Raw genomic sequence first — 20,338 nt, 5'->3', positions numbered from 1 at the left:
AAAAAGAAAGTCTCACCAGCTTTCCTGAGTAGGCAGTTTTCAGATCTCAGCTTCCTGAGTAGCTAGAATTACAGGCATGAGCCATTGGTGCCCTGACTTTTAGGTGCTACTTTTAAAAGCTACTGATATATTCTGCTACTTTGCCAAAGTGTTTATTACATATAATAGAATTAAATATTTTGTTAACTAATATCTACTATATTCCTTCCATTACCAGGTTAAGCATTATGTAAAATAGATATAGAGATAGATAGACAGACAGACAGACAGTGTGTGTGTGTGTTAAATATGACAATTTATTGGAAGCTAATCAAAATGTTATTGTGGGCTAAAGCCTATCACAATACATTCTTTATTATTATTATTATTATTTTTTTTTTTTTTTGTCGGTCATGGGGCTTGAACTCTGGGCCTGGGCGCTGTCCTTCAACTCTTCAGCTCAAGGCGAGCTCTCTACCACTTGAGCTACAGCGCCACTTCCGGGTTTTGGTGGTCTATTGGAGATAGGAGTCTCACGGTCTCTCCTGCCCGGGCTGGCTTTGAACCGCGATCCTCAGATCTCAGCCTCCTGAGTAGCTAGGATTACAGGCGTGAGCCACCAGCGCCCGGCTATCACAATACATTCTATGATAGCTTTTTTTTTTTTCCTGGAGTTCATTTTGGCAATTATTATTTTGTATATTATTGTGTATAATCCAGATAAACATTGTACCTTTCTGTTCCTCTCTTAAGAATCTCCTCTTATGGTCTCACTGTGTGTGTGAATCCCTAGAAAACTGTATAATTTATTATGTTCCAGTATTTTAGATCTAGCTTCATTGACACCTTATTAAGTATCAGACACTGGCTGTAAAACATGAGGATGATTCAAGATATTTCAAGTATTTGTTTAATATTTTGAAAAATTTTGAGATAGATGCTATTATCCCAGTTTTACAGATTAAGAAGCTGAAATAGTGGGGTAATTGTCCAAGATCTCATAGCAAAGGTAACTAGGAAGAGCTGAAAAGCTATGGATTTACCATCATCCTAATTATGATTCAGTAATTGAAGTAATATGCTAGCTATCATTTTGAGTGCTGAAAGAAACTTTGTTTCTCTGGAATTAAAGGTTTGTTTTGCTTGTATTGAGGTGACTCTTACTAAAGGACCACTGGTTGTCTTTAAAGTCATTGCCACATGTTCTGTAGCGCAGTTTAATTACCCTGTGTTAACGGTTTCTATGGGCAAAGTACTATGGTCACTAGGAGATACAGTAATGAATAAGACCATCCTGCCTCAGACCTTAAAACTTAATGAAGAATAAAACTACCTACTCAGAAATTACAGCATATACTGATTGTGTTCTAGAGGCTCCAAAAGCCTAGAATTAAAGTAATGGATTGGTTCCATCCTATGAAGTCAAAGTAGAAGGAACATTATAATTATTCCTTGAAGAAGTTAATAAAAAGCAAAAGGACTGGGTGCTATAGCTCTGGCCTAATCCTAGCTATTTGGAAGGCAGAGATCAGGTTGCAGTTTGAGGACACTCCAGGCATGAAGGTTTGTGATACTCCATCTCACCCAGTGGCTGGGCACAGTAGTATGCCTGTCACCTCAAGTTACAGGGTAAATACAATGGCTAATAACAGTGGAATGTACCTGTCATCCCAGCAACAAAGGAAAGGACTGTTCAGATCAGTTTCTGTGTAAGTGGAGACCATATTTTGAAAATAACCAATGCAAGAGGGGTTGGTAGAGTGGTTCAACTCTAGAATACGTAACTGGCAAGCATGAAGCCTTAAATTCAGAAATAAAAAATGAAATTGAATAGACCATCTTTGTTAAGGGAAAGCCCACTAGTTTCACAATAGGGAACTATTACTTGTCCAAAAACAAAGGGAAGAAGGAGAATGAAAGAGGGGGAGGGGGAACTTGAGTGCCATACTGAAACAAATGAATGTGTGGGAAATACTGATGAGCATATGACATCTATGTTCATCTGTCAATATCTCAGCTTTGCTAGTTTTCTTATATGTGAGGTGCACGGAAGACGTGGGGAATTAATGCTCATAAGTTAGATGCCATTCAGCTTCCATCACCATCTTGAAAATAATCCTAATCTCCCTGGTTCACTAAGTTTTATTTTCTGCAGTTGCTGGGAAAGAAAACTAAATATGTTCTGGTTTTCTGAAAAGAGAATTAAAATTACTTCGGTATTGTAATTTCAGTTGTTTTTATGTAAAAGATAAGAGAAGCAATTATGGAATCAAAAGCTTTAAAAAAAACTTTTCTTTCTCTAAATTCTATATTAACCTGAGTTTCAGTCACTTTCTTTTTCTTGTGTGTACCTGTACTTTCTCTTCAGAAAGCTTGAGAGAATTAAAAAGGATTAATCCTTTTTAAATTTACAATCTGCTAACCCATGCAAGGACTCTAGAAGACTGCAAGCTGGGTGCTGGAGACTGAGATCTAAGAATCACAGTTCAAAGCCAGCCCTGGCAGGAAAGTCTGTGAGACTTTTCTCTAATAAACCACCAGAAAACTGGAAGTGGCGCTGTGGCTCAAGTGGTAGAATACTTGCCTTGAGCTGAAGAGCATGAGATATAGCATCCAGGCCCAGGTTCAAAAGGAATGCAAGTTGTGGCTACTGCCCTACCTTCAGGAAGCTGAAGTTTTGTTTTAGAAGAAAATATCTTAAAAGCTCTTCAAAGAAAGAAATACTACTTAACATTGGTCCTTTGCCTATTCATGGTCCTTTTGCACTTTATGCCTATAATACTGATAGTATTTGCCACAGTGCTTATATTTTTCCTTCATTTTGACTGTAAACTTCTTGAAGACAGAGCCTGGAATAGGAGTTTATTCAGATATCTCTGTAACAGTTTCAAACATCTAAGAAAAAGAATAAAATTTTTTAAAAACAACAGATTTAGGAGGAGAGATAGCATTAACTTTAATGTTGATAATAACATTTGAAGTACTGAAAAATATTCAAGTGGAAATACCTTTAAACAGTTGTAATATAAGCTGGAGCTAGGTCAAGGTGGTAGATGTAGGTCCTGATATATCAGTTGCCAAGAGAAAACATTTAGGGAAGTGAGGCCTGTAAATAGATTGTTAGATGATAGCCTTATTTAGAGTGTGGCAAGGAAGACACAATGGATAGTAGGGAAGAATACTGACACAGAAGTATAGAAAATAATGAAGACAGAGAAACAACCTGAGATCATTCATCAGTGTAAAATCATCTCAGTGTGTAGACACAATTAGGATGCATTGAAGATAGACTATTTAAAGAGATGGAGTAAAAAGAAAAGTATAGCTTAATAGTTTAAGAAAATTTAGGAGCAGTATGCTTTTGTAGGGGAGGGGATATATTTGAATATTGTTGAGGCTAAGGGAGGGGACCAGCAAAAAAATGATTGAATGGCTGAGGCTTGCAGTAGCAATCAAGGAAGTAAAGTCGTAGATGGAATTTTTATCCTGGGTACAAACAAGCAGTAATCATTTAGGAAAGACTTGGAATTAAAAGGGGAATAATTTGGAAAATTGGGATGTGTCAATGTATCATAGATTACCGAATTAAGTTTCTAATGGAACTTAGTTTAAATTTTCTTTCCAGCATTGCTCAGCCATATGGTTTGTTCAAAGAGTAATTAACCAGGTTGGTGTAGAAGGAGCATAAGAGCAAATCAGACATAAATATCATCAGGAAGTTAGCTTTGCAAAGGATAGAAGAATTGATCAGAACAATTTTAATGCCATTTAAATGTAGAGGTCAGATGTGTGTATGTGATTCAGTAGAAGTAAAGAGCAATAAGTTGTACCAGAGAAGAGATGAAGAACAGAACAATTCCAGGTGGTGATTTAAATGTTTCCCTGACGGTGAATAGCAATTGCAAAATACAATTCAGAGCATTCGAATGAAACAGGAGTTCTGAGGATCATCAATATGATGTGATAGACTACTTTATGCTTCAGCACATCGCTAATGTCCATATTCTTTGCACTATATTGAGCTGACCATAAATCAAATTCTTGTCTAACACCCTCTTATACGATAGCTTCCTTATTTTTCAGCTGGATCACTTGAATATCTTGCAAAAATGAGTATTGGTTTACTGGGCTTCTCTTTAATATATACTGGAAATTGCAAAAGACCATCAACTATCAAGCAACATAAATAAAAAGTGTCTTCTTTTAGTTCTGTATTTGGTTCATAATCTAGTTTTTAATTAATAAAACAGAAAGCCTATGTTAATTTGCAAAAATGCCATACTCAGTATTGCCAACTTTTATTTTTGTGAGCTTCTTCAGTGCCATAATGAGCATCCTGTTTCCTTAAGCATTTGAGTGTAGGTTCTTGTGAATTGACAGGATAGAAGCTCTTAAGAACTGAGTAGGCCGACAAAGCAGCTGGTGTGACATTCAAGTCTTGATACTGCCTTCTTAGCTCATGAACATAAGGGGGAAAAACTGTTTTAATTTAGAAGTCTCTTCTTTGACTATAGCTGAAAATTTCAACACCAGTGAGACTAGAAAATCATAGAACATTTGGTTCTCATATTTAACCGGAGATATAGTCTGTTCTTATATTTGGTAAATTGCATAGGATTATATAAAATTAACTTCCCTTATTTTTGAGATTTTTTTTTTTAACTAGGCTTACTGTAAGGTGAAAGGTTCCTAAAATGCCTAAATAGAGTTTAGGCATTTTAATATAGTTTAGGGGGAGAGTAGATGAGGGTAGGTATCTAAATTATAGCTTCTTGTTAAATTGTTGAAATTAATATTTAAGGTGTTTAAGATAATTTACGTTCTAAATGTAGCAAGTGAGTCTCTACACTTCTCTATGAAGAAAATTACAGCATTCATATAATATAAGGTTTAACTAGGGAAAAAATGGATGTGTTTGGTTTTAAAACCAAAACAGTTCAAAGTACCAGCTCACAGAATATTTTAGAAGATATTCTGCTTTTATTCATGCAAATTAAGAATAGCACAGTAAAGAATCAAGAGGAATTTGTTCATATTTTTGTTCTAAAACTTTTAAACTGAAATGACAGTTTAGCACTTTGTTCTCTGGTCAAAGGTCAGGGGACATTTATCTTCATTGGTGGTCTTCCAGACAAGTAGCATCAGCATCCCCGTCATCTGAAAAGTCATGAGTAATGTTACTTCTCACACTGTATTCCACATCACTTGAAGAAACTTCTAGTTTCCAAAAATCTGTGTTTTGAAGAGCCCTTCTGGTGGTGCTGATGATAAACATTGAAGTTTGAGAAGCACAAATCAGTATGCGAAATTTACTTTATAAATTTTTGTAGTGTTGATAAATTCAGAGGGAGATGGTTTTTTTGACTTGTAAGTACCTCCTTTCAGAAGGGTGCCTACCAACTGACATATGATATCTTTGCTTGTGACCATGTATTTTAAAACTTTATCATAATTAAGGGCTTTATTGGCATAAACAAATAATCCATGTTGGAAATGACAACCATCAAAAGCTCAAGGGAGGGCAGTGAATCACAGTTTATAGAAACTGTACCTGCTTTGGTCTGGCATATTTCTTTATAGACTAAAAGTTGTGAGAATAGTTGCTGGGTTTGGGGTCAGCATAGGGAAACTGATTTTCTCACACTTTCACTGAGCCAGACTGTTATAGTGTGGTTTCATCATTTTATTGAATTCTGAAGTTCTGAAATAGGAGAGAGAGAAAAATAAGTCTCACAGGTACACACACAAATAAATGTTCGCTATTATCTATAAACCGATCTCATTTTCCTTGACTAGAACCAGATGAAAACAATTCTGATGAAAATTACTATGCCCCCTCAGTCTCTCCCTACTGATTCCCTTGACAGTTATTCAAAAAGTAGGACAAGTAATGGAGTGAAAACACTAGCAAGAGATGACAATGTGAGAACAAAAGTCCAGCAACGGAGGAATTAAGACAGCACGTTTCAAAGTGGTTAGGAGTAGCAAAGGTTGCCCATTGGTCAGATAAGGAGGACAGAGAGTGCATTAGGAAAAGCGGGAATGATTGGTCCCTTAGAAGAGTAGCTTCAGTGCAGCAAAGGAGAAACTAGATTATAGTTGATTGATCTATGAGTAGTAAACTATAAACAGTACATGTCAGAGAAAATGGTAGTTTTTTTTTTTTTTTTTTTTCAGGTAAGGGGTAGGTTTATTCAGTAGACCTGCTGGGACCAGGCAAGGTTGGCACTCCACGTGGCTGGGAAAGAGAGAGGAAAGAGCTAGAGCAGAGAGAGAGCAGAGAGAGGTAGAAAAGAAGAGCAAGAGCAAGAGAGCTAGAAAAGAAGAGCAAGAGCAAGAGAGCTAGAAAAGAAGAGCAAGAGAGCTAGAAGAGCAAGAGCTAGAAACGAACAGAGAGAGAAAGAGGAAAATGGTAGTTTTACTAGCTAAGATATTTGTGTATTTAGGTTTAGTTAGCTAAGTTTACACTAATTGGTATATTTTTATTTAGCCTCAGTAACCCTAACAAATTATTTCTCAAATAATTGTGCCACTTTCTCTAAACCTTATTAAATATTGAAACTCAATATTGTTTATGCATTCTCTTTTCCTTTTTTTGGTCAGTTCTGGGACTTGAACTCACAGCCTGGGTGCCGTCCCTGAGCTCTTCTTTTTTTTTTTGGGTCCGGTCATGGGGCCTGAACTCTGGGCCTGGGCGCTGTCCCTCAGCTCTTCAGCTCAAGGCTAGCACTCTACCACTTGAGCCACAGCGCCACTTCCGGCTTTTTTCTTATGTGGTGCTGAGGAATTGAACCCAGGGTCTCGAGCATGCAAGGCAAGTGCTCTACCACTGAGCCACCTTCCCAGCCATCCCTGAGCTCTTCTGATCAAGACTATCACACTACCACTTAGAGCCACAGCACCACTTCTAGTTTTCTGGTGAGTAAGTGGAGAAAAGAATTTCACAGACTTTCCTGCCTGGGTTGGCTTTGAACCATGATCCTAGATCTCAGCCTCCTGAGTAGGATTACATACGTGAGCCACCAGCATTCCAGCTGTATATATTCTTAAGGTTCCAGAAACCTTGATAAAAACCACTGACATGTAGCAGTATATAATTCATTTGACAATCTGAAACACCTTTTGACTTATATTGTCAAAAAAGATCAGAAGGAAATCTAAGTTGAAATGTCTTTCATAGCAAGGTGGATTGAAAACTTGAATGCTGACTTTTTCTGGACTCATCTGACACAGTATATTATTTTAAGCATGTTACAGAGTTTTGTTTTGCTCTGCTATTTGAATTATCATTGATTTTGCTGCAAAGCCTTTTTTGGAATTCATTTGAGCTTAAGGCTCAAGGGCATTTCTATTCAATAAACACTGAGACCCCACTATGTCCCAGAGAGTGCTGGGGTTTAAGAATGAGTGAGGCAAATTCTTGATTGATATTCATTTGGAAAGGCATAGAGGTAAACAAATCATTGCAACTGTGTGTAAAACGTATAGCAGTAGAATAAACTAATGCTTCCCCTATTCTGTTTCTCACCCTAAATGACTTGCTGAATTGATCATGCCCGATTTATAACTTGGCAGCTGCTGTATGTAACTTGCCTTTAGGGTACTGTACTTAGTTTCTGCCTCTGGAAGCTGACAAACCACTAAAGGAAATGGGGCTAATTTTAGTCAACCCATACACAGGGTGGTATTTATGAATCTTTTCAGAAAAATAAGTCAGGTATTAGAATGCTTATTTTCTATGCTACTGTTTGACCAAGACCCTGTTTATGAAATTACTCTTACCACTCATCACTCATCTGCTCTGATCTATAAATGCTTTATGCCCTTTTATGTCAGTGGGCTATGTTGAAAAGTGAAAAGGGTGAGTGCAGAATATTGAATTTATATAATACCATGGTTACTTGTTATTAATGAAGTAGAGTGTATTCATTTAATAAAATTTTCTCACTATTTATGATCTTAAAGTGCTGCTCTTCAATATGTAGCATCAGACCATCTGCTCTTTCTACCATTATTCTTAGATCTAATAATAAGTCATTTCAGTATTAGAGAAATTAAATCTAGATTGAGTTGTGTAGTAATTACACTCTCCAGCCCCATAGGAAACATTTAAGGTGATTAGTTTCAGGTTGTCCACACAGTGACTTGAAGACCACTGCTGATACCTAGGAGGACTGGGTAGGGTAAAATTAGATTTCTTAATTTATGAAGTAGCTCTTACTTTATTTAAAAAAATTACAAACAGCTTCTTCCCTACTTCTAAGTATAGAAAAAATACAATTGATTTATATTAAAGAGGAATTTTCTATTAAAGAAAATGGAGCTCTCTTGAGTATTCTTCATTGGAAGGCTCTAGTCAAAACCTGTTCTTTAATTCTTTGTCAGTCAAGTGTTGTATCTGATGGCTAGGATGTCAGTGGGTAACCATTTTGTTTTGAAGCACAGTGCCAGTCATTGTCTTGATGGTAAGAACCTCCTTAAAGTTTGCACATTGGTTCTGGAATATGCCTGGAGTGATGGAGCACTTGCCTGGCAAACACAGGGACATGGGTTCAGGGCTCTAAGTTCAAACTTTAGTAATGCCCTTCTCACCAAAAAGAAAGAAGAGAAAAGAAAACCTGAACATTGTTAGGATTAGTAGCCATGTTTTAAAGTGATTTTGTAAGTGTTTCATTCTTTCTTTTATTTTAGGCATCTTTCCGATTGATAATTATGAGGAAATAAACTGAATAGTTGGATTTGATCTCCAGTATTTCTTCTCTTTGTCAGATTCCAGGTTTCTTTTTTTTTTGTAATAACATAATGAAATGTTTTCATTTCAGAGTTTATTATTGGTATTTTATTTTGACTTGGGCTTACTACCTTTATAATACTTGCTTAATTACCACAAAAGATTAGCAATTACTCTGATTAATAGATTTACCGGCTCACAGCTGTAATCATAACTACTCAGGAGGCTGAGATCTGAGGACTACAGTTCAAAGCTATCCTGGGCAGGAAAATCCCCAAGACTCTTATTATCTTCAATTAACCACCAAAAAAGCTGGAAGTAGATATGTGGCTCAAATGGTAGAGTACTAGCCTTGAGCAAAAGAAGCTCCTGAGTTCAAGCCCCAGACCAGCAAACATACAAAGATCAATACCTTAATGTGATCATGCTAATTAATAGCAAGTTAATGCACATTTAGCTTTGAGTAGATTCAACCTGTCTTTGCATATGTTTTTACCTGTCTTACATATCATATTTGTTCAGCTATGTTTCTGGAACTAAATGTAGGAGAGCATATTTTTGTACCAATTAAATGTAGCCCTTTTCTATCTGTGTGGATCCTGATCCTGTCATCTAACATATTTGCTGATTTACATAGCTTCAAGTCATTTATAGATTGAATAAATTTTTGTCTTCAGTTGCTGTATCTTTAAATCACTAACAAAAGTTTAGAACAGTTCAGGTAAATGCCTCTCTACAGGTTGTTACTCTTCTTACTAATATTCTTAATTTCATTAGCATATATTTTCTAGCTGGCTCACAGTTCTGTGTTGCTGTGTAATATTAAAAAATCATTTTAGAGGTCTATATCTCATCTACCTCCCTGTTTAATAATTGATTTAACTATTCTCCTTTGTTTACTTATTTTTTCTGAGTGATTTTCTTTGCCATCATTGTTGAATCTAGATCACTTTCATACATGTTTTTCTATGATCTATAAGTCAAATGATCTTGTGAAAGAACAGAAATTGTTTTACTAACAAAGCTGTCTCTATGATTTCCACTCATTACCAGGACCTCACAGTTATCCTTTGTTTTCTTTTGAGTCCCTGCCTTTACCCAGAGAAGCTTATGTGATAGTAGAATCTACTTGACTCCTTTTAAAAAAATAAAGATATCTTTTCCCAACTCTAGTTTTCAGCTTGAATAATACCTCAAAGAAATAATACCTTAAAGACCACCAACTGTGGTTTGATCAAAGATGTCATTTATTCTGGAATGAATTTTGTTAGCTAAGTGTCTGATAGAGAATAGCTATGTATTTTCTTTAAAACACATCTCTTCTGAGTTCTCAACTTCCACTTAAACACTTCTTCCTTAGCTTTTTAAATGAAAGAGTAAATTCTGTTGAAGAATAGAGAGAATCAAAATGGGTGTTCGTTCAAGTTGTATCTGAATCCCAGATAACATATATCTTACTTGATTGTCATGTTGAGCCTAACAAATGCAAAGAAAACATTTTTGTTCCTTGACATTTTTATCAGTCACCCAGTTAACTAGATGAATGAAAGAGTAGATAAAGAAGAAAATAGTAGAAGAGGGAAATCTATAGCCACCTAGAAACAGATATCCGCCTGATATGTAACTTGCAGTTGGTCAGTAAGTAAATAGTCCATTTTTGGAGAATGACTTACTTACTTGCTTTTCCTGAGCTACTTTCTCCCCAACAAGTTATGTGATTAGTAATGGAATGTGATTGGTAATTATGTACTTACTACGAAACTCAAACCCTAGAAATAATTTATTGACAAATTGCTGTAAAGCTGGATTGGACAAATTTTAGTCATTGATTGACCCAGAGACTCAAATGATGACCCAGGACTAACAGGCTCTTATTTAATTCCCATATTTACCTGACCCCCATTCCTCAGCTTCACATCCTCTGTATTGGATCCATTCTCTGGGACTATCTTTTGTAATATTAGATATCATTAAGCTACATGAATCTACTTTCTTTTAGAATAATCTCTGTCAGGCAATTGTCATGACTGTGGCAAATGGTTAGATAGCACTTACAGAGGGAAATTTCTCTTTGTAGAAGCCAAAGAACACATGCTCCCAAACAGACTTACTTATTTTATATGTTAGACAAATAATACTATATTTTAAGATTAGCATTATGTGTGGGCCAACAAATTTTGTATATGGAAACTTAAGGAGATTAACAAATAACTTCTAGTTTTTGAAGATGGGTTATTATAGTGCTTGATGAGTGAATAGGAGGGAACCCTCTTTGCCTAGGAGATGAGTAAAATTGGTCATAATTGGGCAAGCAGAAGGGTTTGTGAAATGGAAGGAAACAGCCACTGGAAAAAAAATCACTTGTAAACTTACATCCTTGTAAATTTAGCACAAGACAAACTTTCTTCATTTAGTTACCCTCAGACCACTAGTATAAATGCTTTAGTTTTTTTAATCAGTTCTACAATCTAGTGGTTCTCATAATGTTCCATAGAGAGATAAGCATCAAATGAGAATTCTATAGAAATACAAATTATGGAGCTCCTTTTTAATACTGAATAACAAACACTGGAGGTGGAACCCAGCAATTTATCTTTTAACAAACATACCAATTGACTTTTCTGGAAACTGAAGTATATGAAACATATACCATGGTTTATCCTCATAACATTTTTATATATTACTTGTACCCTCCAATATCTTTTCTGGTTCCTAACCATTAAACATATTATTAAGTATTTTTGGCAGGACAAGGCAAATTGCTTGAAGAAGGGAAGTTGAATCAGTTAACTCTACCTTGGCCTTGAATGTCAAATAGGCATGAACAATTTTCCTACTGTAAGATCAGATATAGTGTTAAAATGGCTATTTTTAAAATGTAGTAGGAAAATATGTAAGGCATTAATGAGAAGGAACCTGAAAATTCTAATTTGCATAGAGGGCTTTTGAAGATCAAGGACTAAAGGCTTACAGAAGAGACCTTACAAAGAAAGAATGAACCAATTTCAGTAACTACAGTAGAAAAGCTAGAAATTAAAGATGATATAACAGTTTAAGACCAGGTATTTAGAATAATGCTGAGAGTAGCAGGAATCTGTTATTAAGGAATATGATAAATATCCATTGCTTCCCAGATTAATTTGAAGTTATAGAGAAAGAAGAGTTGAGAGGTCATCTTTTGGTAGATTAGAGTACTAAGAGGAACTGAAAATATAATGATATCTCCATTTGTTCCTTAGATATTATTATGTGTAATCCCAGTATTAGGGAAGCTGAGGCAAGGCTTTAATTATGAATTCAAGGCCAGTCTGTCTGGGCTTACATAATGAGGCCCTGTCTTTAAAAAAAAAAAAGTGTTTTATTGTCCATCCATCATGTGACAAAATTCTAGATCCTCAGAATAAATATAGTGATAGGAAAACCCTATTTTCAGAACTAATAACATGTAGATAAATAAGCATGATAATTTCAGATAGTAATAAGATTTGCAAAGAAAATAACAGCCCACACCCCAGCAATTCTTGCCTATAATCCTAGCTACTCTAGAGGCTGAGATCTGGAGGGTCTGAAGCCAGTCCCAGCAGAAAAGTCAGTGAGATGCCATCTCCAAACCAGAAAACAAAAAGTGGAGCTGAAGACATGGCTTAATTTGCAAAATACCAGCTGAGCAAATATAAAACCTTAAGTACAAACCCTGGTGAAGGTAGGGGAGAGGGATAAAAGAACAAAGGTGTAGAGAATTTCTTCAGCTAGACAGTTATAAGAAGACCTGAGGTAATAACATGTGGTACAGTTATATTAGAAGGCAAATTTAGAAAGCCAAATGATGGTGGTGTAGCTAAATGGCCAAGGAGAAATGTATGAAGCCATACTAAACTAAAGGGTTCATTACACCTTTTTTAAAAATATTATACTTTTTGTGTTTTGAAAAGCTATTCCATGTGAAAGGTTCAGAGAAAGGTTCATTAATATCAGTCCAGCCTGATATTCAATCCATTTGTTTGCTGAAAGCTCAATTTCTATGGACCTCATTCTTTAGTACAGTAAGAAGTAGTATAATTTTATTGATGGGGATGAATTTAACAACTAGCCTAATGCTTGAACCTAAGTACTTCAGTGGCACTGTAATACTGAAATAATAGTTGTAACTGAAATGTGAAAGTCAGTCATATGAGATGCAACTTTATTTAATAATGATTGGATGTGATGGCTTCTGTTATAAATTATTGTTATTTAGAAGTCATCTTTTATCTTTATCTTGCAATGAAGGTTAAAACATGAAGCCACAATTCACGAAAAATTATAATTAAACACTTTACTTGAATTAATTACTTGATGACAATAATGCTTTTCAGACCTAGTTACTTTTAAATATTTTCTTCTTTCAGATGTATACATCTCATGATTGATGGGAAGAAACAAGTCATGGGCCAAAGGTCAAGATACTTCTCTGGGAAATGCTGCTGCTGATGCTGCTTTATAAAGTCCTACAATGAGTGTTTGGTTTGGGAACGATTTTCATATTTAAAAGATTTTCATCTTGGAAGTAAATCAAGTGAAAATTAGATTCATTTGGGAAACATTTTCCTCCTAATAAATTATACTTATAATGGGCGACATGGCAAACAACTCAGTTGCATATAGTGGTGTAAAAAACTCTTTGAAGGAAGCTAATCATGATGGAGACTTTGGAATTACGCTCGCAGAGCTGCGGGCTCTAATGGAGCTCAGGTCCACAGATGCATTAAGAAAAATACAGGAAAGCTATGGAGATGTCTATGGAATTTGTACCAAGTTGAAAACATCTCCCAATGAAGGTAAGTTGTATGTGTTTGTTTTAGTCTTTTGTGCAGAGTACTCTTTATAAATAACATGATTATTATAAATAACATGATTACATTGTGTTGGCTATCATGCCATAGTTATAGTGATATTAAAATGAAGTGTTTATCAGATTGGTATAGAGTATCTTTAGTCTGAGAAATGTTTTAGACCAGAGAGACAAATATTTTGTTCTATTGTTCATATTAGTGCTGCCTGTTTACAATAACAAAGAGTGTCTTTCCATTGAAGCTATACAGGATGTAACCAGGCTCGGTACCCCCGAAGGGATACAGTGGAAATAAACTCAGTTCATCATCTTCCATTTTGCCAGCTAACTTAAAATAGTTACCACTGTAAATAGCTATCCAAGTTGTTTTAGTTTATGGAGCTTAATCTAAACTTTATTAGTCTGTTCATAAACAACATTGTAGACTAGAGGGCAGTTTTTCCCTTAGCTGTGGTTAAAAATAATTTTCAATTTTTGAATTATGTTGATTTCTATTTATTGGTTTGTTTGTTTATTGGTGCTAGTACTGGGGCATGAACTTAGGGCCTCTCACTCTTGCTTAGCTTTTTTGCTCAGTGCTGTTGATCTGCAGTTGAACCACACCTCTACTTGCAGACTTTTTTTTTTAGATAATTGGAGATAAGGGTCTCTGTATTTTTCTTTCTGAAGTGGCTTCAAACCTTGACTTTCAAGATCTACTGAGTAGCTAGGATTATAGGTGTGAACCACAACCACTGCACCCAGTTAATTTTCCTATGTTTAAATAAGGCTTGAGTATCATAATTCTTTTTTTATTTTTTTATTGTGAAAATACTGTACAGAAGGGTTACAATTACATGGGCAAGATAATGAGTACATTTCTTATCAAGCATTGTAGTCTTCTCCTTGTTTCCCCTTCCCATCCCATCCTCCGCCCCCCCCCCACCCTTCCACCCAACCCTCCCCCCCTACCAAAGTACTATTATGACTTCACTGCATTATGGTCTTTGAAATTATTTGGAAAAGACAGTGTTTTATTCATTGCTCATATTTAATATAATATATGATTAGGCATTTCAGAAAGACAATTTCATATTGGCAAAGGTGAAAATGGAAGGGAATACAGGTTAAATGTTTAATGATTAAATGTTTAGATACTATTCTAAAGGCAGTTATAGAAAAATTATGTAGAAAACATGTAGATAATTATGCAAATTGCTATTATGATAGTTTCTTTGATTTCTCTAAGGTAACATGATGTTGAGGAAGCCACTATAGTCATACGTGTCTTAAAAAGGCTTTTTACACTACTTGGTGGGGGTGCTCTTTTTCAGCTTATTCATGCTGTTAAATAAAAATGTGCATTGTTTTTTCCTCTGGTTTTTTTTATAAAGTTCTTATTCTATTATTGTAGATTTAATATTAGCTAAAGTGACATACTAAATATTAACAATTATCATTTTTAAATGTTTTTAAAGACAATGAAAATAACCATTGTAGCCAGGTGCTGGTTGCTCATGCCTGTAATCCTAGCTACTCAGGAAGCTAAGATCTGAGGATTGAGGTTTAAAGCCAATCTGGGTAGGAAAGTCTGTGAGACTCTTAAGTCCAATTAAGTGAAGTATGGCTCAAAGTGGTAAAGTGTTAGTTTGAGTAGAAATGCTCATGGACACTACCCTGGCCCTGAGTTCAAGCCCCATGATCTATAAAAAAACATAGTAAGCATTCTGTTTGTATTTACAGTTTTGAAGAATATAAATCAAAACCCAAATAGCCTTCATAAAAGTTTATTTTCAAAAGACTCTTGATAGTGTCAGTTTAATTTCATAGAACTATTTCACTCAGAAAGCTATAGATCATTTTGTCTCATATCAACTAGACAAACAGTAATAACTAAAGTGTCAAGAATAAGCAAGTAGGAGTTTGTATGAAGTTTACATGTACTTTTAGTTCTGTAATTTATTAATCATCATTAACTGATACAGTCTTTGATCAGGCTACATGGTTGATTTTTGTGCAGGTATGGAGCTTGAACTGAGGGCCTAGGCACTCACTGCCCTGAGCTTTTTCTCTTCAAGACTAACACTCTGCCACTTGAGCAACAGCTCCATTTTCAGCTTTTTGGTGGTTAATTGGAGATGAGTCTCATGGATATTCCTGCTCAGGCTCTCTTAGAACCTAAATGCTCAGATTTGAGCCTCTTGAGTAGCCAGGATTACAGACATGAGCTATGGGTATCCAGCTTCAGAGTATGTGTTTTATATATCACTCTTTAAAAAGGGTTTTTAATACAGGCCTTTAAACCACTGCACATGTACTGCATGTTATGCAAGTTCAGCTCACACAGTTTTTAGGAGAATAGAATTCTTCTGGAAATTACGAGGGGAAATTTTTATTTTATTTTCTGTCACTCTAACAAAATACCCAAGATAACAAAAGAAAAGAAGCATTTGGGCTGGGAAGGTTGCTCAGTGGTAGAGTGCTTGCCTTGCATGCATGAGGCCCTGGGTTCAATTCCTCAGTACCACATAAGCAGAAAAAGCCGTAAGTGGCTCTGTGGCTCAAGTGCTAGATAGAGCTAGCCTTGAGCTGAAGAGCTGTGGGACATCACCCAGGCCCAGAGTTCAGGCCCCATGACTGACAAAAAAAGAAAAAAAAAAGAAGCATTTGTTTTGATTCATACTTTGTGGTTTTCAGTTTATGGTTAGTTGGTTTGTTGCTTTGAGGACTATAATGAAGCAGAACATTATTAGCAGGAACATGTAGCAAAGGAACCTATTTATCTCATGACTGCTAGGAAACAGAAAGAGACAGGGAGAAGGGATCAGAGTTCACTAATCCCCTTCAAGGCACACTACAGGGATCCAAGTTACTTCCAGTAGGTCCAGCCTCCCAAACATTCTACTACCTCCTAATAGTAGCCCAAGATGATGACCAAGCCTTTATTTAACACATGGGCCATTAGGATACATTCAGTGTTCCCACTGAAACCAGGACCTTAAGCATACTAGGCAAGTATGATACTACTTGAAACCATGCCCCCAACCCTTGTTTATATTTTATTTGGAATGGGGTCATGCTAACTTACTGTGCTGGGCATGAACTCAAAACCTCTTGCCTCCACCTCCCAAATAACTAGCATTATAAGCATATTTCACCATACCAGGCTTAACAGAATAGTTCTTGAATTTTCTGAAGAATACTAATGTTTACTAGAAATGTTTGAGCCAGATGTGATTTTTTTTTCCATATTAAATGATTATTCTCTCCCCCCCATTCGGAATTGAGCCTTATATTCTCAGTTGGCTTCCTTGCTCTTGGCTGACACTCTCCCACTTGAGCCAAACCTCTAGCTAGTTTTTTTGCTAGTTATTTAGAGATGAAGTTTTGAGGACTTCTGGCTGGCTTTGAACTGAGATCCTCCAGGTCTTACCAGAACCAGGTCTACTACCTCACTCTTAAAGGAATTGGAACAATAAATTTCATAATTAACTGAAATTGAGATTTGTAACTTCTTAGTTTTAGCTTTCTTAAAACAGCATCTGTCCTAAAGGCTTTGGGATTCAAGAATGTATTTTTATACCAAAATACCCTGTTTATAACATCTGAATTATGTAAAATTACTTTAACATTTTTCCTGTAATATTTGTTATTTTTTTTACATTGACTTTCTTATATTCTAAATTGCATTTCTTGTTCCTTTTATTTTTAAAATTGCTTTTAGTATCTTTCCTATTTCAATGAATTCTTTATGTTGAATGGTAGGGAAGATCCTCTAATAATAAGATTTCTGGAATGCAAGTTTCTAGCTCTAGTATCAGTTCATTATATAGCAGATTTCAATAAACAAAGTATAAAAATAAATTCATAAAAATTAAAAGCAGGTGTCAAGTGGTATTCTGTAAGAAGCATTAGCTTCGTGGACTTAGAAAAGGCATAAGATAAAGTGAAACATTGCTTTTGCAGTGTTGATTGCTAACAATTAAGTAGAAGAGACAAAGAACAAAATGAAAAAAGAGAAAATGGTAGAAAGAAATTTTTTGTGTGGTAGAAAACAGGATAGCATTAACAGAAGTTGTCTGATTGTCTGAAGTTCCCATCATGTTTCAGATGACAGCTTATATTTGCCATACTAGCTGGACATGAAGTCCTATGCCTGTAATCCCAGCTACTGGGAAAGGATCACAATTTGAAGCCAGCCAACGCAAAGTTAGCCCTGTGTGAAAAACATGTGAAAATGAAAAGTACTTGAGGAGTGGCCCAAGTGTAGAATACTTGTCTAGCAATCATGTTGCACTGAGTTTAGTTCCTAATATCATGCCACTTCCCCAAAATCAATTCTTTATCCAGTATAAATCCTTATTAACTTATAAGACTACTACAGGAATGTTCTAGCCTCGTTGTTTATGCTAGATTATCTAGATTAGCATGGGTGTTCAGCAAGTATTTGGAGGGATGGTACCATTGCAAGTTTTATATTGATTTTACGTGACCTAGTCCTAGAAATGTATTGCTACTGTATTATTTTCATAACTGCTCTCATCATTAGTTTTCATTACCTGTGAATTTTTAAAAGATAATTTTAACATTACTTTGCTAACTTTAGCATGTTCAAGTGCTTTCACATATGAAAAAATGTGAAGTAGCATGGACATTAGTATTGTTATTTTTTTACCCTTAGTTTTCAGATTACTGTAGACGTACTTCCTTTTCTTATTAATGCTGTACTCTTTAAGAACTCTCTTCCTGTGTTTACCGTTAGGTTATCCTCAGGTTTCTGTGCTCTCCTGGGTGATTCCCTATAGTCCAGGATTTCCTCCTGAAGCTGGGGAATAAAGACCTGAGTCCTTTTTAATACCTCCATTGTTTTATACTCTTCAAACGTTTCCTTCTAAAAGTACCACCCTCTTTTCAGTAAAATTGTTATCCATCTAAGCCAGAAACTTCTGTAGATTTGAGTTTGACATGAACTTTTCACCTACTCTCGCTCCCTTCATTGACAATTATTGGAAATTCTGATAACTCACTTTCTGTTAACTGAGAGTAGCTATCTTTATCTCCACTATCCTCTTAGATTTTACTATGTTGCCTTACAATAATTTAGGTAAAATTAGTGTCTCTTGCCTTTCTTCACATTGCCTTTCACTTTTCTACTTGAAGCCAGCAGTGGTTTTATAGTATCATCAGAATGGAGTTTAGATTTCTCATTTAGGCTTAAATCTTCTTGAGATCTGATCCCTGTTTTTCTAATCTCTCTCAAAAACAACAACAAACAAAAACAAAAAACCTCTGATCTTTAACTTTTGAAGCATAGCAAAAATTTGTCTTAAAAAACTTGCTCTTGGGCTTCTTCTAGTGATTTCTATCTAAAACACTTGACCTTTGCCTAAAATACTATCCTCTATAAAGGATAAAATGCTTCATTATTTAATAAAGATAGGAAACCTTATTATAACTGTTTATATCTTAACCAGTGTTAATATATCAACTCCAATATATCATAGAATTAGCCCATCTATCCAATACCTTACATGTGGATTCTACTTTCATATGTATGTCTCAGTTTCCTCAATGGCTTCATTGTAATCCTTGATATACTTGGTTGTATTTAACTAATCACTAAATTCTGCCTTCCAAACTCCTTGGAGGCAAATATTTCATGAAAGGCATCCTGGCTAATTTATATCTTGTTTGTATGTTTATTGCCTTCACAATGCTTGGCACTTGGTAGATATTTAGGAATGAATATGTAAGTTTGACAATATTCCGGTGGTTCTAAAACTTGGGAAAGAGAGAAGAGATGAGCCCTTCCTTTGAAATTGAGAATAGAGGGAGAGTTAGGTTGCGTACCAAGAAGTGTGCACATGAGCACAAATTTCCACATATTTTTCTAGATCTGCATTGTTTTGCTTTGGACCTCACAGAGAAGTCAGATTGGCTGCTGCTGCCTCCTCCTACCTTCACATGCAGATACATACATACACAAATGCAGGCACAATTTGAGGTACAGAATTTAAGAGGACTAGTAGGTGCTGTATATTTGTAATCATTTTCAGCTAAATCCACATGCTTCCAACATTCTAGTAAACCATTCCTGTCTTTCCTGAGTTAGCCCCAACAATTTGAGATATTACTTTTTTATATCAAATATCAAGGTCTTGATAAAAAAATCAAGGCCTTTGTTTTTCAAATATAAAGATAATAGTACTATTGAGTCATTATCTACTCATAAATGAACATGGCTCTTTTTACTTCCAACAGTGGTGGATCCAAGCCTCAGAAGCATGTAATTCTGAAGTTGTTTTGATGGGTTTGGATTATGTTTTCTTTGTAAAGCTGAGCCACGAGAGATCAAGTCTATGCATGTCCTTGACTTCCTTGCCAGTTCAGCCCACAGAATTTTACATTTTCTTGTTACTCCCTCCAAATGATTGATGAATCTTGTATATTTTTAAAACTAGGACCAAGTTTCATTCCCCTATCAGTCTTGCTATATATCTTTCTCACAAATATTCATTTCTCCTTGCAATTATTTTCCTATATCTATATTAGGCTAGCACCTATACACACTGTGGTTCCATTCCTTTTTGCTTTTTCAGAGGTGGTTCTTCAGTATTACCCTTTGTGTTTTGTATCATTGCTGTCATCTTCTCTACTTCTTATTATCTTTGGTAAATAACTTGCTTTACTGCCTGTCATTCACTGTTAGCAAGCCAAAATGCAAATAAAAACCACTTTAACTCACCTTTACATCTCCCCACTACATCATATTCACTGAAAAAATTATCTGTACTTGCTATTTTCATTTTCTCATTCCC

The 20,338-nt window shown here is 35.5% G+C and overlaps 1 protein-coding gene across 2 annotated transcripts in view; it reads left to right on the top strand.

The window, feature by feature from the left end:
- Positions 1-20,338, top strand: part of Atp2b1 (ATPase plasma membrane Ca2+ transporting 1) — a 101,860-nt gene that overhangs the window by 29,180 nt on the left and 52,342 nt on the right. For both annotated transcript variants that reach the window (XM_042693293.1, XM_042693292.1), the window contains exon 2: positions 13,099-13,527. In XM_042693293.1, coding sequence (XP_042549227.1) covers positions 13,320-13,527 — 208 coding nt within the window. In that variant the 5' untranslated portion in view covers positions 13,099-13,319. The remainder of the gene's footprint in view (positions 1-13,098; positions 13,528-20,338) is intronic.

Source organism: Dipodomys spectabilis, unplaced genomic scaffold (assembly GCF_019054845.1).
Source record: "Dipodomys spectabilis isolate Male_0828 unplaced genomic scaffold, ASM1905484v1 ptg000163l, whole genome shotgun sequence".
Classification (NCBI taxonomy): domain Eukaryota; kingdom Metazoa; phylum Chordata; class Mammalia; order Rodentia; family Heteromyidae; genus Dipodomys; species Dipodomys spectabilis.
Note: the sequence above shows the minus strand (reverse complement) of the source record. Positions and strands in the feature narration are given on the sequence as shown.